The following is a 24,088-nucleotide window of genomic DNA, read 5'->3' on the forward strand; positions in this document are numbered from 1 at the left end:
TCATGTTCTCTAGACCTTTAATCATTCTTGTCGCTCTTCTCTGTACCCTTTCCAATTTCTCCACATCTTTCTTGAATTGTGGTGCCCAGAACTGGACACAGTACTCCAGCTGAGGCCTAACTAGTGCAGAGTAGAGCGGCAGAATGACTTCACGAGTTTTGCTTACAACACACCTGTTGATACAACCTAGAATCATATTTGCTTTTTTTGCAACAGCATCACACTGTTGACTCATATTCAACTTGTGGTCCACTATGACCCCTAGATCCCTTTCCGCCACGCTCCTTCCTAGACAGTCGCTTCCCATCTTGTATGTATGGAACTGATTGTTCCTTCCTAAGTGGAGCACTTTGCATTTCTCTTTATTAAACCTCATCCTGTTTACCTCTGACCATTTCTCTAACTTGCTAAGGTCATTTTGAATTATGTCCCTCCAAAGAAGTCGCAACCCCACCCAGTTTGGTATCCTCATCTGCGACCTCATCTGTATGCAGTATTCAAGATGTGGGCATACCATGGATTTATACAGAGGCAATAAGATATTCTCTGTCTTATTCTCTAGCCTCTTTTGAATGATTCCTAACATTGTTTGCTTTTTTGACTGCTGCTGCACACTGAGTAGATGTTTTGAGAGAACCATCCACAATGACTCCAAGATCTCTCTCCAGGGGTTATAGCTAAATCAGTCCCCATCATTTTGTATGTATAGTTGGGATTATTGTTTCTAATGTGCATTACTTTACATTTATCAACATTTCATTTCATTTGCTATTTGGTTGCCCAATCACTTAATTTTGTGAGATCCTTTTGAAGCTCTTCACAGTCTACCTTGATCTTAACTATCTTGAGCAGTTTAGTATTATTTTCAAATTTTGCCCCCTCACTCTTTATGCCATTCTCCAGATCATTTATAAATTGGTTGAATAAGATTGGTCCTTAGTTACCTCTCTCCATTCTGAAAACTGACCATTTATTCCTACCCTCTGTTTACTGTCTTGTAGCCAGTTATCAATCCATGAAAGGACCTTTTCTTTTATCCTGTGACAACTAACTTTATTTAAAAACCTTTGGTGAGGGACCTTGTCAAAGGTTTTCTGGAAATCTAAGTATACTATATCCACTGAATCCCCCTTGCCCACGTGAATAAGGAGGACTGAACACAAATAGCATGAAAAGATAAAAAGTAACTGGAGGCCAGTGCTTTGTCAGTGCCAAACATAATCAGCATTACATGGCAGCTATCTTCATCAAGAAAGGAGAGACATTGTTGAATGGAGCATTACTGAAGAATATACAAGAAGAATGGGAGGAAATTAAGGAACAGAAAATAAACCAGGAATGTCCAGAAAAAGTCCTAACAGCAAGATCTGTCAATTAGACAATGGAATAATTTAATTAATTATTATTATTATTATTATTATTTGTATTGCAAAACTGCCTAAGCTAAGAGTGTCAGTCAGGGAAAAGGCCCCCTTGTGCTAGGCATTGTACAAATACAGAACAGAGAGATAATCACTGCCCCCAAAATAGTTTACAATCTACATGTAAGACAAGAGACAACAGGTGGAGGACAGATAGATGAATCACTCAGACCGTATTGGTCAACATGACACGCAGTGTTTTCAGCACACCAGCAGCCCAATAAATGATAGCAATCCCTTTGCTTTTGAGGCATTTACAAAAGTGACATCACACTGGTAATAAAACTGGCAGAGCATCCTTGAAATTGGTACTGGACTGCAGGGAAGAAATAAGGAATTCTCTCCCTTCGTGTGCCCCTTGAAAAATGCTGGGCTGGTCAGAGTCCTTGCATTCCGGAGAGCATAAGAATTTCTTGATCCATATCACCAAGGCCACAGATTGGCCTAAAAGGCATGGTGAGACAGCAAAATTATGGTATTATCGCTCCCATCTCTGTACATGCTCCTGGAATTAAGTATGCTGTGGGGAAGTGGGGTGTACCATTCCCAAGGACAGTGCAGCGTGTGCACTTCTGCCAGCATGCCCAGAAACCACAAGAGGGATTGTGCCAAAGGACTTTGATGTAATGAGGGTAGGCATTGCCCCTGAGAGGTTTTATATCCCCAATTCACCCTACTGGAGAACTAAGTCATGTGCTCGCAGTCAGAGACTGCTTATTATTAGCAGGGCTCGCTGAACAGGAGCGAGCCCCGCTCGCCAGCTGCGCTGTCCGGCGATCTGCATTTCAAGAATGTCTTTTTTAAGTGAGCACGAACTACTGCTGACTTATGTTAACTTAATGTTCTTTTAGTGAGCTGTGTTCTGCTGAAACCTCACAATGAAAGGTGCAGTTGTGGATGGCTAACCTCAGAAGACTCCAATCCTGAAATTTATCACTGGGGTTCTTCAAGAAACAGGGGCTGACTTAGTTTATAATTACAAAATATAAGGAGTCAAATCCTGAACAATACACCACTGCAATCACTAGACCCTGGCCTACACTAAGGAGTTATTTTGAAATAAGTGGAATGTCCTCTCTACCAAGCCTGTGATTTCGAAATAACAGGGTGGTTATTTTGAAATAACAATTCCTGCTTTCCATGAAGAATAATGCTAATTTCAAAATAGTTATTTCAAAATAGCAGTAGTTTGGATGCTCTGGTGCCATTATTTTGAAATAATTACTCCCCAGAGTCATTCAAACAAATTACTCCCCAGTGCTTCCTAGGTCTCTAAATCAAGGTAGCGCATCCATATTAACAGAGCCTGCCTCAAACTAATTTCAAGGCTTCCCCGTAATGTCGACACACTATTTTTAAATTATTATTTCGGGAGCTATTATTTTGAAATAAGTTATTTCAAAATGATTTCCTAGTGTAGACATGCCCTAGGAGTTGAGCATGCTCTGAAACTCCCAGGATTTGGTCCAAGGCTAACAAGAGTACTCACAAGATGTAGCAGATAACGCCTATACTCCACATATCAGTGGCATATCCAATTGGTTCATAGTTTATAACTTCTGGAGCCACAAACTCAGGCGTCCCAAAGAGAACTTTCAGAGAACCTGTACTTTCTGTGAAGAAAGAAAGAGGAAAACATTAAGAGTTGTATATTTTTTAGAAGTACAATTACCAGTTTTCACTCACATTTATGGGTTGGTTATTAAACTCCCTCAACAAAAAGTTAAATTATTGACTGAGATGCTACTAGCTTGGTCAGTTCATGTCTTCCTGGACTAATATATGAACAACAAATAATAATTATTCTGTGCTAAGCATCATAAATGCACTCAGTATTGCACAAGACACACAGTAAAGAGAGTTCCTCCCCTTGTATTCTAAATAAGACAGACAAAGGTTTACTAGCATACACTGGGAAGATAAGAGATGGGCCCAGCTTGTAATGTTTGGATTCAGATTTGAACTTTTCCAAAAAATTTGTGGGTAGTTCGCCCCATCTCATCTTTGTTAGAGCATTTCCAGCAAAGGATACAGATGCTAGATTAGAAATGGGGGGGGGGGGGGGGGGTGTCATTAACCTTATAAAAATGTTGGCAACTTGTGCTGCAAAATAAAGTGAAACAGTAATAAATATGGAACAAAAAATTGCTTGCCTTCAACACATTGTTAAGTGAAAACAATCGAGAAAAATCAATGCTTTGGCACTGGTATTTGTTTACATTTGAAAAATGCCCAGGTAGAGAATCACTTTTATGCATAACCACTAATCACCTCTTCTTCCTTCACATATGCGCTGGGCACTATCATGGTGAATTCACTCATATTCCCCTCATTGTGTCATTTTACACACTACAAAACCATTTATTCCTCTCTCAGGCTACATCTACACTGCAGCCTTTTGCTGGCAGAGAGTATGCTAAAGAAGCACTCGTTAGCATTTGTCGCACTGTCATTTGCATATTCTCTGCCAATGCTTTTTAGGCAAAAACAAGCAGTGTAGTTGGGTCCATTTTGTGCAAAAAACCCCTTTTGCGCAAGATCCTTATACCTCCTTTTTTAAGTCTGTTAGCCTGGGTGAATAAGGAATGGTGTCCCTAACCTCTATTTGTCAGAGGGCAGAGATGGATGGCAGGAGAGAGATTGCTTGATCATTACCTGTTCGGTTCACTCCCTCTGGGGCACCTGGCATTGGCCACTGTCGGCAGACAGGATACTGGGCTGGATGGACATTTGGTCTGACCCAGTATGGCCATTCTTATGTTCTTAAATCTTTATTTTCATATATTCATGTTGCATCCAGGACTATCCAGTGCAAAGGATATCCGGTTCCTATGGCTGAAAACTGACAAATTTTGCACAAAGGACCAGTTTTTTTTGTTTTCTGTTGTTTTAAGGGAGCCTCAATGCAATCTCTAGAATCTTAGGAACAATTCTACCCTAACAAGTTTCTTCTACAAGCTCATAAAACCTTGCATATACAAAAACTGTAGCATAACATATTACAGATTTGAAATGGCTTTTGAAAACATACCCTTTATATAGTTAAAACATATCAGATGACAGGTACCGCTTTTGAGTTGGCTATGCACAAAAACAGACATATCCTGCTCAATAAAAATCTCAAAACTTTATTCTGATATTTACAAACTTGGTACAAAGGCAGAACTCTGGCTTTGGTTACCATTTCATTAAGATCTAGTGTTGACAAGTTAGTTAGAAACTGGCCTTTTTTTCTGTGCGGTGCATAACAAATTGATTTTCAAAAAATAATGTTTTAATAGCACATACACACACCAACCCTATGAACCCACAAAGCTTATCTTAAACAAATTTTTACATGAGCCTCTAAGAATACCAAAAAAGATCAGGAAAATATCCCACTACATCTTTGGTATTTTTTGACAAAATTAAAGAACTAATTATCTACCACAGAAACTGAATGAAGAAGGATCATTGGTCTGAATCTATTTCAGTTGCATCAAATTGCTGAAAGTTAAGATGGCACTAGATTTTATTGGTTACAAAACAATTAAAAAGAAAGTTCTATTGTTATATAGCAATTTGATTCAGTCTTCACTCAGAGTGTGTCCAGGCTGAATGCTTTTTCTAGAAAAAAGTGGCCTTTTTTCTAAAAAAAAAACCTTTACTTGCATCTAGTCTGCCGCCACGTTCTGTCGACAGTAAATCGAAAGAACGTGGCAGTTTTGAACAGTAAAAAGAGAAAGTGTTTTTTAAACAGTTAGCATATTTTCCTTACTGATATTGTTTCTAATAAACACCCAGCTTTCTTTGTAAACAGACATTTTTTTTTTATGTATTCTTCATGGGAAGAGGGTGAGGGTGAGAGTTGTGGAGAGAAAGGTACGGGTGGGCCGAGCCACACCCCCATGAGGGAGGCCCTGGGGCGAGTCAGTGGGCTCCTTCAGAGAATCTCTCCCTCAAGGCCTCGCGCATGCGAAGACCGGACTGGTGAGCCTAGTGGATGACAGCTGACTGGGGCTGCTCGAATTACCTCCTCTCGCCATCAGCACCTGTCCTCTACCCCGGCAGGAAGGCCTCCCCTTTTCTCTCCACAAGGTCATGGAGCATGCAACATGCGGCCACCACCTCAGGGATGTTGCGTTCGCCCATCTCTAGCCGTGTGAGGAGGCAATGAAACCTCCCTTTCAAGTGGCCAAACGTGCATTCCACCTGCATGCGAGCCTGGCTAAGATGCGTGTCAAATAGCTCCTTGCTCACATCCAAGTGGCCAGTGTTGGGCTTCATAAGCCACAGCATCAGGGGGTAGGCCACGTCAGCCACGATGCACACCGGCATCTGCATGTCCCCAAGCATGAGGTCCCACTGTGGGAAAAATGTTCCTGCCTGCAACCTGCGGTACAGGTACGAGTTGCGGAAGATGCAGGCATCATGTACCTGCCCTGGCCACCCGACACAAATGTCCATAAACTGCCCCTGGTGGTCGACCAGGGCCTGGAGCACCCTAGAAAAGTAGCCCTTGCTATTAATAAACTGGGTTGCTCGATAGGGCGGTGTGCGGATTGGGATGTGTGCCCCATTAAGGGCTCCTTCACAGTTAGGGAAGCCAAGCCTAGCAAAGCCAGCAACGATGGTGTCCAGGTCTTCCAGACAGATGAGCCTCTTCAGCAGGTCCACATTGATGGCCCTCACCACCTGCAAAAAAAGACAGACAGACAGACAAAAACCAGGGAGTTAGACAGGATACCTAAGACCTTGGGAGGAGAACCCACCCTCTCCCCCCCCCCCCACCCCCCCCCACCCCCACCCCTTGTTAGGACTTCCCCCTCCCCTGCATCAGCGCAGGGGTGGCCAAGGAGCTGCCTCCCACTGCCACTCCATCCTCCACTCTCCCTTGCCTGTCAGTCCCCCATTTCAGCTCCCCCCCACTCAACAGGGCCTGTCCCCCGAAAATGACTTACCTCCATCAAAACAGCCCCGACGGTAGACCTCCCCACGCTAAACTGGTGTCCCACTGAGTGGTAGCTTTTGGGAGTGGCCAGCTTGTGAAGGGCAATAATGACCCACTTCTGCGGGCGGATGGCGGGCCGCAGGTGGGTGTCCTGGTGTTGCAGAGCAGGGGCGAACCAGGCGCACAGCTCCTAGAACGTGGCCTTCCGCATCCGGAAGTTGTGGAGCCACTGCTTGTCATCCCAGAGCTCCATGACGAACCGGTCCCACCAGTCTGAACTCATCTCATGCCTCTAAATCTCCCCAAAAAAGTTTGGAGGCAAGGGCATTGCTCCTGCAAGGTTTCCATATGGGGCAGGCGCTTTATGACGGTGTCATGAAGATGCAGCAGAAGCTGCAGCATGGCAGTGTGGGGCCATCACCTGCCCAGGGCAGCTCCAGCTCCATGATCAAAAAAACTCAGCGGAAAGCAGAAAAACCAACCAGAAAAGAACTGTTGTGGTGTCCAAGAAAGCAGGGCAACCAGAGCAAGCACTGCAGCAGCTTTGCTGTCCCTCTAGGAGGCAGGCAAGCCAGAAACAGCAGCCTAGCAATGGTTGTCCAGGGGTATCCCTTTAACCATGCGTCTCTGAAAAGGGTATGCAGCAGCACCAGGAAATAAATGCTGCCCCCATGCCCTGCCAGAAGTGGTTCTGGGTGCCTTTTTTTTTTTTTCGAAAGAATGTCCAGGCAGTCTGGACGCTCTTTTTCGAAAGAGTGGATCTCTTTCGAAAAAGCTCCTTTCAAAAAAAGCGTGTAGTCTAGATGTAACCTCAGTTATCACCAGAGTTGTTGACTTGAGTCCCACGTCTTGAACTTGAGTCTGACTTAAGTTGCCTAGGTGATTCAACTTGAGACTCGACTTGGGTTCATTGTTTGAGACTTGAGACTTACTAATTTTGTTAAATCAACTTGGTGAAAATCAACATTGTTAAATGTCTGAAAATGCTGATATTGATGGCTTGTACAAAAGTGACTTGACATTTTTTAAATTAAGACTTGAGACTTGACTCGAAAGTGACTTTAGGGACTCGAGACTCGATTTGAGACTTGAACTGTAGTGACTTGAGACTTGACTTGGACTTGACAAAGACGACTTGAAGACAACACTGGTTATCACTTCCATTCCCTTTACTAGGGCTTTTGATTGAGTAAAAGCCATGAAATCAGAATAACAGATTGCAGTTTTAATAAGGTCCTAGCCCCCCCTTTGATTAATGTCAGTGGGTGTTCCACTATAATCAGAAATAGCTGCATAAGAATGCCCATAATCTGTAAAGCAGGCAATTGGAAAGAAGACATAAATTTAAAAAAAAAATCACATAAATCAAGCTTGAATGGTTTAGAGCTGTTGCTAATAAAAACTGTTTTCCTCTTACTAGAAGAAATCTGAGCTGAATGTTGGGAAAGTCTTACTGATCAGAACAGTATTATTTTCTTTCCTGTAGTGTGTTTAGTATGGTTCTCTCTCTTTCTGAAAAATACTACAACATCCCACTCCTTGAACTTGGATAATTTGAACAGTGTTACTTACAATTCAGTCATGGATTAACACTAGAGATGAGTTTGGTTCACAGATGAGAAAAAAAGACAAATGTCCATAATGCCACTTTGCAAGCAAGAACAATGAACAAATTAATCTACATCTTCTGGCATTCAATTTAGCATGTCTAGTAAAGACATCTAGTAAATCAAATGCTGAGGATGCCCCTGGTCAGTGCAGGTAATCCTTGATTTGTGAGGAGATATGAAACTTCAGCTATGTCAATTGGATAGCTGAAGTCGAAATAGCTTAACTAGGCTTTTGGCGCTGTCCACACAGCAGGAAGTTGAAGGGAGAACACTCTTCCTTTGACTTCCCTTACTCGTCATGAAATAAGGGCTACAGGAGTCAGAGTAAGAAATCCTCCAGGTCGCCATTATTTCAAAATAAAGGCTTGCAGCGTAAATACACTTTTTGCTATTTCAAAATAACGTCAGTTATTCTGAAGTAATGCTTCTGTGTAGATATACCCTCAGTGATCAAATCTGCTGACTTTTCAAGTAAATAGGTTTCCTAGCTACTAGTTAGAATCTGACAGTCTAGCTGGAGTTTTTCACACTTCACTAACAAAGACTTTACTATTGGGACTTAATTAACCTGTCAGCTGATAATTCTTGAACCAGAACAAAACCCAGTTTACTATCCCAGAACTTTGTTGAGCCTATAGTGCTAACAGGAGAGGCAGTGCTGGTCAATTTTTATTTCAATGAGTAAAGTAAGCAGATTGGTACCTTGTTATTCAACCACTTTCACATAATCTCTTCTCAGAGCATAGCTACATCTTAAATCTGGAAGGCAGACTTGTGTATTCCCAAATGTTAGCGGTAAGTCTCATAAATTGCCCATAAGGAAGTCAGATGGACTAGTTACATGAATAACTGCTCCCCCACTCTGAGTAGCAAGTTCCTAATCTGCCCATATCTAGTTTAATACTTGGAATGAGTTTTCTTTCTCTGTTAAATGTAAAATAAAAATAGAAACTCACTGTAGAAAAGAGTACTTGAGATGTTCAATTAGCTGAGCTATTTGCTACACAGCTTCCCAGAATATACGAGGTTCACTAATGGAACTAGCAATTAGGCCACTGAAGAGCATGAAGGCAAGTAACCATTCAAATGATTCCACTTTGGAATGCCACCATACATGGGAACTTTCAGTCCAAAAGGAATGTTATGAATAGTTCAAAAAAGGAGATCGTGGTAAAAGTGCCTCTTCAACAGTTTAGCAGATACAACATCACACAATCATTTAGGACACAAAGTGAATACTTTAACTAGCACAAATGGAGTGTAATTACCCAAACTGGAATTTTCCCAGAACAAGTGCTACTCCTAAAAAAAAAATCATGAGATCTTTAATGACTACAAATGATCAGGGCCTTGATTTTATGTTTTATCTCAAGTATAAGGAACTAGTATTTCAAAATTATTTAGGGTAAATGGGGTGTTTTGACTTTGGGGTAAGTGTGTATGTCACTTTCCCATCTACAAGGGCACTGCCCTCTATAGAGACTGACTGCCATTTTCTATTCACATCAGTGCAGACTGTCTCAGAGAACAGACACATACTATGTGCTCTCTTATGGATGTCTTATTTTTGTTCTTTCTTGGTTTTGATATGTTACTCTAAAATAAGAAGATTAAAACTGAAAGTATACATTTGCTCTTTATGTACAAAACAGCATAACAATCAATATAAAAAGACTATTCCTGCTGCATGCTATTTTTCATTTGAGCATAATGAACTGAAAAGTTGTATTACCTAATCTTCTTGCAAGTCCAAAGTCAATGAGTTTGATTCTTGCACCAGTCTTGTTGACACACATAATGTTTTCCGGCTTCAAGTCCAAATGGACAATGCCCTGTTTATGGATATACTGAACTCCTTCTGAGATCTGCCTCATGTATTTAATACACTCTCTCTCTGTCAGTTCAAAGTCCTCATCAATGATTCGTTCAAAGAGTTCTCCTCCAGAAACACTGAAACAAAAAAAGGGGGATGGAGGGGATTATTGGATTTTTTTTAAAATCCAATGCTTATTTATAGCCAAACTGGACACTTCTATTATACAAACTGAGATGGTTCAGTTTAGAAAGTATTTCATGGCACAGCTTTGTGTTGCACTGGAGATTTCTACAGACACTGGGGGGAAAAAAATCACTCTTTAGCTGTCATTGTGCATGATGTAGTTCAGTGGCACTCAATCTTTTCCATAGAGACCCTGTGTTCATTACCAGTCCCATCCTGCATAGATTGGATCTAGCAAGGAGTCCCTTTGCATTTAGCAACAACAGAAGAACAAGGTGGTTGTAACATTTTGACATAGTAGTGGACAACCTGCACCCATCAGGGTTCTATGTGTGGCCTGCAAGACATTTTGTTTAGCATTCACCACGTGCAAGGTTGGTACATTCCTCTGGTTTCTGTCTGTGTCGCTTTTTCCCAATTGATATTACTAACATGACATGCACATAAAGACCATGTGACATGAAGTGCATGCTGATTGCACACAATGTTGACTGTGAGAGTTGTGCACTTCCTCTGCATCCTATCAGAGCAACACTATGGTTCAATTGATACATCCCACAAATTCTACGAATACAAGCACAGTTAGCAAAAGTACCCTATCCCGGGAGACCATCTTGGTTATGACAATCTTGTGGCCCACTGGAAGGAAGGAGGACCACTCATGCAGCACGCTCAACTATCTTAGGTTGCCTATCGCTTGTTTGTGACCCCTCTGGGGGTCATAACTCCAGACTCTAAACCCACTTATATGGAGCTTGATCTACTGACCTGAATGGAAGCGGGAGCAGATTTGGAAGGTGCATTATTTTTCCTCCAAATATTAAAGAAGTGTAGATAAGTAATTCAAAATTGAAGGAAAACCAGACACATGGTGGGAAAGGAAACTGGACCTTAAAAGAAGAAGGGTCAAGATTTTTCTGGCTGGAACGTATGGGAGGGTGGGAAAGTTTGAGAGAGAATAGAAAATGGCTGGAGAAGGAAGACTCTACATTCATAATAGAACAAAATATTAGCTATTTTTGATAATTAGTAAATTACTCAACTTGTTTATCGACTAATGTCCAAAGATAGGACATATTTGTATTTATGCTGGGGGTGACACATGAACAAGGGAGAGAATGGTGAAAAGTGCCCTGGCACTTGTAAATCAGTTCTAAATGAAACATGGAATACTCTTGAAATGGTTTAATATTTGGCAATATTTACACCCATTGCAAATATAATTACGTATTTCAGTTACTGAAGAAAAACACAATTTAAAAGCAGCTTTTCATTGTTTATAAATTGTCAGATCCATGGAAAGAAAGTCTATGTCCCTCATGTATTACATTGAAATAGAAACATCTGGAATTCTGGACTCCTTTTGTTGCTTTAACTATAAGGTTTTGAGAATATATAATTAGAGTAGCTGCTGCAGTTTCCTATTAAAAAGTATTGGAGAACTATACATGGAAACAATAATGACAGTATATGCTTGACAAACTCAAATAATTACATGGATTACTATGTACGGCTAAGACAATGGCTAGAGTTCTCAAATAAACACATCTGAAATTCAAGTTTCTTGGTTCCAGTAGTCTATGAGTTCAATATATTAGCAACCAGTGCAGAGATGTTTATGAAAGCATCTGTTCAGAGAAAGTACGTGCTTTGAGCACTGTGCAGTTCCAAAATAAATATCCTTGTACTTTACAAGAAATGCAGAGGAGAAAGCAGGCAGAGACAACCATATTATTGGAGTTAAAAGAGGATTCCCAACAAAAGACCTTATAAATTAAAAAGAAAGGACAAAAACCTTCAAGTGAAATATACTTCAATGGCTGCTTAAAATAGACCTAATGACTAATCTGAACACATTTTTTGTACTATAAATGCCATTCTTCTTGGCTCTGCATTTGGAGAGTCTATGCTATTATCTCTAATATATCCTATTAGCCATGCTTCATGTTGATCTACCCGCATGCTGTTCTCTCCCTAGCTATTCTGGTAATGTCATGAAGATGAACTATGCTTGCATTTCCTAGATTCTTGGTGATTCATTTATTTCCTGCAGGTTATTTTATATCGGGAAAGAAGAGTTGTTTACATGTAGCTTCTTTGAGGTGATGGGTTGATCAGGTATTGCCAAGGTTCCATGCAATAGCAGAGGTCATATATTTTTTTCTTCATGCAGTTATCATTATCTAAGATAATGTGTTATCATTATCTAAGGGCTGGATCAAGTCAATGGGAGTCTTTCCTTTGATTCCATTGGCCTTTGGTCCAGGTTCTGAAGCAGCATAGTATTTTGGATGCATCTCACAGCAATTGCATTCTTTAGACATCTGTTATTTTAAGATTGTGCCCACAGAGACATTGTGGTCACTTAAAGAACCTATTTTGGACTTTCCTTTTGTGATATTTTATGTTAATCAAATTTTGATATATACCTAAGTTCAGATCAAATGCATAGGCGTGCTGATTTGTGACAACTCATTCATAGCAAATTAATGGAGAATCATTTGTACTTTAATCATCTCAGTTTTACTACAGTTTATGAAAACACAAATTCACTTTATTGGACAAGTGAAAGAACCTGAAGACATTTACTCCTAAACTTTCAAAGCAATTCACATTGCACTGGAATATATACAGAAATAGGATTATTTTTATATTTGGAAAGCAACTTGCTTGGGGTTTGCTTGCCTTTGGATCTCAAATCCAGGTAACAAATTGTAGACACAGTGGAGGTTTTTCAGAGAAGAGCAACTGAAATGATTTAAGGAAGCTAAAGGGACTGATTTGTGACAAACAATCAAAATAATGGAATAGCTGTACCTTGGCTAAGCAAAGCTTAAGACAACTATGGAGGTTTAAACCATCCAAATTGTTTGCCTGGGATATACACCAACCAGAGAGAAGAATTATTCAGCATGGTACAAAGGGAAATAACTAGATACTCTAGGATGAAATTAGAAGGAAAACTGTAGTCTGAATATTGTGAAAAACCAATTCTCCTGGCAGGAGGTCTATACTGGAAAACACTTTGAAGACATATTAAAAAAAAAAAAAGGACTAGAAATTATACTATCAGGAACAATCCTGCACTGGAATTTTGGGGGGATGACTCAGTGACCTAATATACAAAATCTCTGCAAACCCAAGACAGACAGACACACGTACACAGGGTATGTCTACACTGAACATAAGAACATAAGAACAGCCGTACTAGGTCAGACCAAAGGTCCATCAAGCCCAGCACCAGGTGTCCCAGAGAGGGTGGACTGAAGACAATGATCAAACGATTTGTCTCCTGCCATCTCTCTCCAGCCTCTGACAAACAGTCCCCTGGCTTATAGCCTTTTATGGATCTAACCTCCATAAAATTATCTAGCTTCTCTTTAAACTCTGTTATAGTCCTAGCCTTCACCGCCTCCTCTGGCAAGGAGTTCCACAGGTTGACTACACGATGTGTGAAGAAGAACTTTCTTTTATTAGTTTTAAATCTGCTGCCCATTAACTACATTTAGTGTCCTCTAGTTCTTCTATTATGGGAACTAATAAAAAAAACCTTTTCTTTATTCACCCTCTCCACACTACTCATGATTTTATATACCTCTATCATATCCCCCCTCAGTCTCCTCTTTTCTAAACTGAAAAGTTCCAGTCGTTTTAACCTCTCTTCATAGAGAGGCCATTTTTCCGAAAAAACTTCATTTACATTTACACTGCAATCGCATTCTTTTTTGGGGAAAAAAAGAAAAGAACAGAGGCGTTTTTCCGACATTGGTAAAACTCTTTCTACAAGGAAGAAACCTTTTTCCGAAAAGATGTGTGTGGACGTGGGAGAGGGAGTTTTTTCAAAAGAAGAGGCCTCCAGGAAAAAACACAGGTGCTGTGGAGGCCACTCCATCCATAGTAATTACAGCTGAAATGCGAGATAGCGTCCATTCAGTGTGGACGCTATCTTTCGAAAAAGCAGATCGCTTTTTCAATGCACTTTTGCTGTGTAGACACTCTCTTTCAGAAGTTTTTTTGGAAGATCTCTTCTGGAAAAGCTTCTTCTGAAAGAAGCCTGCAGTCTATATGTAGCCTGTCATGATTATGAGGGTTAGCCAGCAGCCTTGGGATTAAGGGGTTAACTACACTAGCCAGGTGGAGTGGCCAATAGGAATGTGGGTAGGACTTTCAAACTGGGACAAAGGAATTTGGTTTTCCTCCTTTGTCTCTCTGAGTGAGTCCTCTGCAGCTACAGAGAGGGACAAACATGTCTCTCTGTCTCCAAGAAACAATTCTTCACTTTCTGTAAGTAGGGTAAAGTTTAGATAGTTTCGTTAGGCTTTATTGTTTTAAGGGTTAGGAATGGGATCTGATATCTGGCACCGCTTAAGAGATGTTTGGCTTTTCTTTTTAACTAAGTTCTAGCCCATGGTGGAATTCCTCCATGAGTATATTTTGATACCTTCCTATCTAATCACTAAGCTTGCAATAGGAAAATTGTTGTAATAATAAAAGTTTTCTCTTTTCTCTTAATTAACCCGGCATTGGTTAATTGTGCACCCTGATTTTTATTCTAGGGGTGAGATTTCCCAAATGATCTTTCCCCTAATCTCGTTATTAATATTTGGGTGATGGCAGCGGAAGTTTTATTCCCAAAATCTAGGGTTTTAAGATTTTGGGAGAAATTTTATACCAAAGCCTGGTAGATAAGGCTTTGGGGTACACTTGCTGGCCCCCACTTCTGCATTTATCATGCCAGAGTGGGGAAGGAGCTATGACATAGCCTTACACGCAAAGCTCTTCCAGTATGGCTGGCTTCAAGTGACAGAAACTTTCAAGTGACAGGATTCTGGCTATACAGCAAGAGGGTCACATTGTTGTTATTATTTCTAAATTCAATGTAAATGGCTTTGCGTTTTCAACCTATTCATACAGAAACAAATTCTCTTCTCGGCTGTGAAAGATGGATGGGAATAGCACACATACTTTAAAAAGCAGAATTTAGCCTCCGACATATATATGCATGATCACATTTTTAAAACAGCTCATGTTAAAGGATGGCTATCCCCTTGAACTGAAGCAGATCCAGCGTCTTTGCTAGAACAGGTGCTCCCAGTTTGGTCAATTAAGAGGGCAGGACAGCACCTGAGGTTATGAAGATCCAGTTTTTCAATAAGCAAGAGGAATTAGGAGTAGAAGAGAGAGGCAGCAATAGGAACATGCTGGAAAAAAAGGGCCTCCAGGGAGAAAGTGCTGGGAGGTGGTACTCAGTTAAAGGGGCAAAGTTAAAGGAAAAATCTTGCAAGAATCTCTGACAGAGGAGGGATAGAGAAGCAAAGAAGGAAATCCCCTAGGTGGGGGGCTGAGGAACTCCTTTTGCCTATGACTGGAAAATAAAATTGCCTGGAAAAAGATAGTGGGACTAGCAATGGATCCTTTGTGTGCTTATAGGTGATTTCCCATCAAGCCAGTGCAGTGAAGATTCCAAAAGTGCTCAACATGCAGCAGCTCCTACAGAGAACAATGAGAATGGGTAAATACTGAGCACCACTACAAATCTGGCTACTTCACTGGAGTGGACTAACTGGAGAGGAGCCCTTTTGAAAATCTGGCTACGTTTTTATACCCTGATGAGAACAATGGGAACTGCTGTTGAGATCTTCTGAAACTGGCTCATAAACTCTGTTGTGCAAAAATAAACTAGCTTAAAACCTAAAATCATGCCTAAACACATACTACACTAACTAAACTATGTGGTATTTAAATGCATGTTATCTTTTAAAATAGCTGGTGGGTTGGTGGTGGGGGAAATTAATGGTGTACAGAGAAACAGTCTATCCAAAACTCTTTATACATTTCCCTCTGTTTTCCATTAAGCCTGCCAGTTACCAATTCCAAATTAAGTAGGACTTTTCCCTTCCCCAGCCACCACTAACTTGCTCAAGTTTTATATCCAAAACTGAAAAGCACTAGCTTATAAGCACCAATGTTGCATAACAAGGATTCAATCTCTGAAATATGCTTGTGCAACAGTGGCTTGCGCACAGGGTGAATATGCACCCACTAAAACAAGTAGAGCTACATTCTCTTTTTGCTTAAAGCAATCTGTTTTTATGCACCACAATGGAAGCAGTTGTGCTGGGACCATGGCAATTGATCTATCCTTTTGGACAAAACAACTGATTTTCTTTCCTGTTGCTAGAAATATATTCACATTAAACAAGTGCATTGATAAATTATGCAACCGTCATTTTGGCCATGCATGCGCTCCTTGCTTGGGGAGTCTGAACATTGCATTCCAAGCTGTGTCGTATTTTTACAGATTCCCATCTTGAAAGGCGTTCTAGCCCAGGACACCTTCTAAGCCCTATCTTCTGAAAAAGTGAAAGAATATGCACTATGAGCTACATGCTAAATGTTGGCTGATCACAAGATAGACAGAGGGGGTTGCCCTGTACTGTGATTATTAAGTTGTTTGTCTGCCACTTTCAGTGCTAGTGTGGGCTGGGAGCACAAAGTGAACAGTGAGAGTGAAGATAGAAAGGCAGTGTACCATTGTTTTATTGAACAATTCAGCAACTAGGAAGCTGCCTATATGATCTTTTAATGTGGTCTCGATTATTTGTGCGTGGCATGAAGGATGGTAACTTTGATGCAGGCACTTGAGAGTGGTGGGGTGGAAATTAGGAAAACAAAACACAGTATCATCAGTTCCTGCTAAGTCTGGGCCATGAGTTAGAGAGACCATGTGTGGAGATACTAAAGGCAGTTCAGGTTGTGCTGAGCCAGTCTGGGTGCTAGACACCCAGGGAGAAGAATATAGTCCTGTATGCATTCATTAAACCTCACTTTAGAATTCTCTTTCTCTCTCTCTTTCTGTGCATCATCCATCTAAATGTGAAGTGTTACATAACCAAGTCATGTATCTTCTCTGCCAAGAAAACTACTACAGGTTGACCCACAGGGCTCTCTTCAGGATCCTGCCATCGATGAAAAACAATTTTTCCTTCTAAAAATGGCTTAGTATTCTAGTTGCTTGGTTTGCTCCTCTAACACACCTGACTAAAAATGTGCTGAGTAGAATTTTTCATAAAAGTTCAATTATTCTGTTAGAGTGTGGCTGTGGTGTTTGCACTGTGAATCACATCTTTCTTGTCTGCAATTTACTGATTCATTTGTTTGTTCTGAAAAATGACTGATCTAGTATTTAAATTAAGAATTGGTAATGCATATGCATATATTATTCATATTTAGTGCAGGCCAAACCAAATAAATAGTAATAATCCTGTCCCCAAATGTTTTCTCATTCCTAGAACCAATTTGGAACTAAAGATTCTGAAATATTTGGTTCATTTATTTTCTCTAATCATTATTTTTCATTTTTACATTTGTCTAAGTTTCCACATTCCAGTGAAAGCAGAGAGAAGAAACACCAGAAAAGTTTGATTCCATCAGTATTATCAACTGAACCAGATATAGGATGCCACAGAAATGTCACGAGTACACGTGTTCATGAAATTTTTAGGCTCAGGTGTATTTCCATTGAAATCAATGTAGAAACATTAGAATAATTTGGCCAAAGATATTTAAACATCTTCACTAAACACTTAGGGTATGTTTACACTGCATTCCTCTTTTGAGAGAGGAATGCAAATGCAGCTGAGCGAAATTACAAATGAAGCACAGATTTGAATTTCCTGCGCTTCATTTGCATAATCGCGTCCAGCCGCAATTTTGAAATACCCTATTTCGAATTAAAAAACCCTATTTCGAATTTAAAAACACTGTGTAGATGTGGTTACTTTGAGAACAAACCCTTCTTTCAAAATAACCATTAAACCTCATTTTATAAGGAGTAAGGGTTATTTCGAAAGAAGGGTTTGTTCTCAAAATAACCGCATTTACACAGCGTTTTTTATTTTGAAATAGGGTATTTCAAAATAGCGGCCTGCCGTGATTATGCAAATGAAGCATGGGAAATTCAAATTCGTGCTTCATTTGCAATTTCGCTCAGCTGCATTTGCATTCCTCTCTCGAAAGAGGAATATAGTGTAGACATACCCTTAGACAAACTTTGAATGATTTATGTGACCAGGGCAAAAAATATGGCCCTTTTGAAAGTCATCCATCATTAGATAATATTTTATATAAAAAGGGCAATTTAGTTTTAATATATGTCAGGGTGTCAGGAGACCTTAACATGTTGGGCACCAATAAAATAAAGGGATATACTCATAAGGGATATACTCACATTTCCAAGACCATGACGATGTTGGCTTTTTCTTCAAAGGCATCTACACACTGGACAAGTTTTGGATGATGTAGACAGTTCATGATGCCGATTTCTTGTCTTATATTTTCTTTATCCTTAGCTGAATATGCTTTGAAAAATTTTCCTGCCCAAACTTTTCCAGTTTTCTTCTCAACAAGTTTAAAGACTTGTCCAAATTTCCCCCTGAAAATATATAACTATTTCCATAAAATGGTTTTATTATTTTATGGCTTACTAAGACTGAAGACAAAATGTAACTAAAATCTTTTTCAGTATGGTTAACTCAAATTTTGTACTGAAAACATATGGACACATATCCAAGTGGTATTCAAGACTGAACTGGGCAAAAACATCTTTATGGATATTACATTCCAAAGGCAAGATCTTTACCATAGTGCATAGAGTGGTGGCTCTGTTGCAATCATGAAAATTATGTTGATCTGAAAGAGCTGAGGATCTGCCCAGAAGGCTCAGGTATGACCTTCGCTAGGCTGGTGTATATCATAACCAAGCACAATAAAAAAATAAGCACCCATGTGTGTGTACACTGATACTACAAGCTAAACACCGATACACACTCATGTATCTAGGGTCCTATGGCAGCGCAAAGCTCCCCGATTAGAAAATCTCATCACCCTCTGATGCATATTACTCTCATTACCATCCATGGCAGTTAAACATATGTATACAGAAAGAATGAACATAAGAACGGCCAGAATGGGTCAGAGCAACGGTCCATCTAGCCAAGTATCCTGTCTTCTGACAGTGGCCAATGCCAGATGCCCCAGAGGGAGTGACCAGAACAAGTGATCCCTCTCCTATCATCCATTTCCAGCCCTTGACAAATAGAAGCTAGGGACACCATTCCTACCCATTCTGGCCAATAAGTATTGACAGACCTAACCTCCATGAATTTATTTAGTTCTTTTTTGAACCCTGTTAAAGTCAACAACTTCTGGGACAACAGCCTCTGGGAAGGAGTTCCATAGGCTGACTGTGCACTGCATAAAGAAAAACTTCCTTTTGTTTGTTTTAAACCTGCTACCTATTAATTTCATTTGGTGACCCCTATTTGTGATGTTATGGGAACAAGTAAATAACTTTTCCTTATTCACTTTCTCCATACCTGTCATGATTTTATATACATTTATCATATTCCCCATTAGTCTCCTCTTTTCTAAGATGAAAAGTTTCAGTCTTTTTAATTTCTCTTCATATGACTCCCATTCCAAACTACGGATGTTAAAATTAGATTAATCAACTAATCCAATAGCCGATGGAATTTCCATCGACTATTCAATAAAGGCTCTTCTGCTGTGAAATGTGGGCTACTGCTACATTTCAAAGGCAGACGTCCCATGCGGCGTTCCGCCTTTGAAATGTACAAGAGATCCAGCAGGGGCTCTAGTGCATTTCAAAGATTGAAACTCCATGTGGAGCCCGGGGCCAGCAGAGGACTCTGAGTCCCCCGCTCTCCCCAGGCTCCATGAGACACTTCGGCTTTGAAATGTACAAGAACCCCAGTGGGGACCCTTGTGCATTTCAAAAGTGGAATGCCACTGCTATGCTCCTGCATCCTCCCATGGAGCTGGAGGGGGCGAGGGTGGAAAACGGCTTTTAAGATGGCTCCTCCCAATGCCCCCTCCACTTCCCCCCACCTTGCTGCCTCTTTCTGGTAGAGGCAGCAAGGTGGGGGAGGAGGGGTGGAGAGGAACGATTAGTCAATCAGTGTGTCGAATTCTAATAAGCTTTTGCTTCTTAGATAATCAAGTGGTCAATTAGTCTCTTACATCCCTATTCCAAACCCCTAATCATTTTTGTTGCACTTTTCTGAACCTTCTCCAATACCAATATATCTTTTTAGAGATGAGGTGACCACATCTGTATGCAGTATTCAAGAAGTGGGTATATTATGGATTTATACAGATCTAATACGATATTCTCTGTCTCATTCTCTATCCCCTTTTTAATGATTCCGAACATTCTGTTTGCTTTTCTGATTGCCACTCCACATGGAGTGGATGTTTTCACAGAGCTATCCAAAATGACTCCAAAATCTCTCTCGAGTGATTATAGATAAATTAGTTCCCATCATTTTGTATGTCTAATTGGGGTTATTTTTTCCAATGTATATGACTTCGTATGGACTTCTAGGGCACTGATTTTTAAACATTTTGAGCTAAGCTCTCCTTCCCCCATTCCTTGAGTTACAATTTTTGAGTTCCAGCTAACCCAGACAATAATAAACACATGCAAAATATGCTTGATGGCTTATTCATAAATCTACCAGAAACCTGAGCAGAACTTTAATTGCCTACATCTGACCGTTTCAAATGCACAGATCATACCAATGGTACAGACTAGGCTTCCTCAGCAGTGGGCTACTTCTTCCTTGTAGCCTGGCTACACCGCTGGGACAGGATCAGTATCTGCCCCTCTGTTCTCCCCCCTCAGGATTTCAGGGTGTGGGAAGGTGCATGCCATGATCTCGGGGGGTGGAGTCAATGCTGGGCACAGAGTCTGTAATCACCACGGCCATGGCGGATGCTGACAATGAGACACAGGCTGGGTGGCCTGCTAAGATGAGACAGGAGGTAGAGGTGGTGATCTCTCCCCACTCCCAAGTGGGGGCTGGCTCAGGTCCTGCTGAGTGGGACTGACACAAGCCATCTAGCATTGCTGCTTATCCCCCTGGAAATGCTCCTCCCTGTCCTTCCCAGAGGGGCAGGTCTCATCATTTGAAAATCTCTAGAGGCTCCAGCATTATTACTTCAGGCTATGGTGGCTAATGTGAGCTTACTTACACTTCTATCTTAACCATAACCCTTACAAGTGGGAAACATTACAAGAGACAGCTAGGTTTGTTAGAGATACAGAGGCAGAATCATATGGTTTTCATTGCCAGTAGCAAAAACAAGTCAGCCACAGTTTGTCCTGGCATAGGATTTGCATACCCACAAGCCCTATACTGAGATGTCCACTCAGCTTAATCACTGATCTTCAATGAGCACTTCTGTTAATGCTTTTGCCATTGAGATTATGACCACTGTCAACAAAGGATGTACCCTACCAGCAGGGAGGAGGGCTTAATTTCATAAACTCTAAAGGATATAGTGGAGCTGTAAGTGCATAGTGAGTTTCTGCCTTGCAGACATATTTCAGAGCAGAGAATAAAATATAATTCACCTAGCATTTATGGTCTTCATTCTCCAAAGGCACATATGATGCTTATTTTAAAATATCAATTATTGGGAATAAAGAGGCTTTAGGGAGAGAAGACCAGGACCTTTTAAAATCAATTTTTTATTGCAAATGTGCAAAAGAAGCCCACCTAGAATGCTCAGAAGGAAAAGTTCCATGTGGTACACTTTTAAGAATGCATCCTCCTAGCTCTTTATAGCCTTGGAAACAGAGCATTCCAAGGGCTGAAATGAGAAACCTAATGTTCTACTTACGATCCCAATCTTTCTTCAATATTGTAGAACTCCGTAACTTTTTGTTCTCTATTTATAGTAACTGTCCGATAGTCGACCTCTGTTTCTTTCTCTTCTATAAATGAGGATTAAGAACTGTGATTAAAAACATATACTACATGTATTAAAGACATTGAGATACATTTGCCCTGTTGAAATTATGAACTTACCATCATCGGATAGCTCAGCTTCATCTTTAGGTTCTATTTTTAAAAAGGAGGGGAAAAGAAAAGAGAGAATATTAACTCTCCACTGAATAGGATGTATATGCTAAGAGAAGGCTGCACTGCTCTTCCGGAAAAAGCTACGCAAATTGCAAACCACCATTTGGCCCTGTCTACACTGGGCCAAATGTTGGAAAAAAAACCCCTTTTTCGGAACATCCCTTTTTTCTCGTAAAATGAGGTTTACAGGGATGCTGAAAAAGCGCATCTGCTCTTCTGAAAAAAATTTCGGAAGAGCAGATGCGTTCCCTGGACACGGCAGAGTTTTTCTGGGATATCTCTGGCATCCCGGAAAAACTCCATAGTGTAGACATAGCCTCAATCTATCTTTCTCGTCTAAGTACCATTGCATGGGACAGTGAATCAGACCCAGTAGCTGCATGAGTTAAATATGCAGAAATCCCCTTAAGTCCAGTAACGCAAGCAGACTTAAAGTCAGCTGAAGAGTCTCATGGAATCCTCCAATGGTGATGAGTCAGCGTAACAGGCCCAGTTTAATTCTCTATTTTGCAGTGGTGATGATCAAGGAAAAGGAAAGGTGATATGCTTCAGCTTTTGGGGATAGGGAAGGCAGATTAGAGTCAGCACAATTTAGAGCTACTCTAAGTTACAGCTTGACTTTGCTCCTCAGGATTGTACTGGTTTTCAGTGGTCTGAGGATCATCTAGCTGTAATGTTTCAGTTACCAATACAGCTCTACATCCAAACAGGTGGATCTATCTGACTATGCCACTGAGTTTGTGCACGCCTAGCCACATGACTTTAACCTCCTTGTGCCAATGAATTTACACTATTATTAATACAGGGCCCCAAAACATTCATGGTTCTTTACAATATAACGCTCAGTGCATAGTAATAAAATAGTAGGGATGGGCAAAGGAAAGAAGGTGCACAATAATAAGATTATACAGATACTCGGTTATGTTACATGCACATTTTTATGTGACAACACAGACGAATTTGACCCCCTCAATGCCCACCAAATGGTGATAGTCTGCAAACTGGCAGCCAGACAAGTTGCATGAAGTTAGCCAATTAACAGATTCCCCTTTACCCTTGATGTGTTTGTGATATGCTATACCTGCAGCAGGCTGGTCTGCAGTCTGCCAGAGTAGCAGGGAAGCAAAAAGGGAAGATGGTTCTCCCCCACTCTGTGTGAGAGTGTGCTTAGATTTTCTCCTCTGGAAATCACACTTACATTGAGCACTTCACATTTTCCTCCCCTTTTAAGGGCTGCATGAAGGAGCAGATCCCATCCTCTTTGCCAATAACTATGTCTGCCAAATGTCCCACGGCTGGACTTGTGTGCGCAACATGCACATCACTGCATCAAAGACTTGGATTGGGAGCCTCGTGATCCAGAGGAGGAAGCTCTAAGTTAGCTAAAAGTTTCCTCTCCTCCATGGTTTGAGCTCAGTAAAGCTAAGCAAACGTTTTCCTCAGCTGGAAACCACTGTTATCAACCAAACACTGAAGCGGGCCACACACACTGTTTCTTTGTGTCTGGTGACTTTAGCAACGCTCCGTCTGGATTGATGGTGAATACACTAAAACTGCATTAGTCCGGCATCCAATGCTCTGGGACTCCTGATGGTCCGGTACCATCAGGAACCTGGAAGTGCTGGGGCAGCCAGACAGGCTTCCCCCATTCAGCTGCTGCTGAAACTGACCAGCAGCTGAATCGGGGAAGCCGGGAGCAGAGCAGCTGGGGTGCTGCCGGGTTGGTCCCGTAGGCGTCCCCAAGAGCTTTTGCCAGCAGTGCCTATGCAAATGAACTGCAGATTAGCATATCACCACACTTCATTTGCATAATTTATTCAAGCCGTTTTTGCAGAAGGGGTTTTTGTGCAAAAATAAGCAGTGTGGACCTTTTTTTGCGCAAAATGGCTGTTTTGCGCAAGATCCTTATGAGGCATAAGGATCTATGCCTTAAGAATCTTGCACAAAACGGGGGTTTTGCGCAAAAAAACCCCGTCTGCACTGCTTGTTTTTGTGCAAAAACAGCTTCAATAAATTATGCAAATGAAGCATGGCAATCTGCTAATCCGCACATCATTTGCATAGGCACTGCCAGCAAAAACCGCAGTGTAGACGAAGCCGAAGTGTGTTCTTCCAGCAACCAGAGAGCGGATGCATTCTAACACAGGGGAATTTTTGTTAGCAGCAGTCAGCACACTCCA

The 24,088-nt window shown here is 40.9% G+C and overlaps 1 protein-coding gene across 3 annotated transcripts in view; it reads right to left on the reverse strand.

Annotated features, from left to right (window-relative positions):
- The window catches only part of MYLK (myosin light chain kinase), a 332,061-nt gene that overhangs the window by 23,874 nt on the left and 284,099 nt on the right, over window positions 1-24,088 (reverse strand). For all 3 annotated transcript variants that reach the window (XM_006137678.5, XM_075933132.2, XM_006137677.5), the window contains 5 exons: window positions 21,855-21,887; window positions 21,667-21,760; window positions 18,191-18,394; window positions 9,694-9,911; window positions 2,911-3,034 (listed from right to left, as the gene is read on the reverse strand). In XM_006137678.5, coding sequence (XP_006137740.3) covers window positions 2,911-3,034; window positions 9,694-9,911; window positions 18,191-18,394; window positions 21,667-21,760; window positions 21,855-21,887 — 673 coding nt within the window. The remainder of the gene's footprint in view (window positions 1-2,910; window positions 3,035-9,693; window positions 9,912-18,190; window positions 18,395-21,666; window positions 21,761-21,854; window positions 21,888-24,088) is intronic.

The sequence above is a fragment of the Pelodiscus sinensis genome, chromosome 7, assembly GCF_052426305.1.
Source record: "Pelodiscus sinensis isolate ZL-2025 chromosome 7, ASM5242630v1, whole genome shotgun sequence".
Lineage (NCBI taxonomy): Eukaryota > Metazoa > Chordata > Testudines > Trionychidae > Pelodiscus > Pelodiscus sinensis.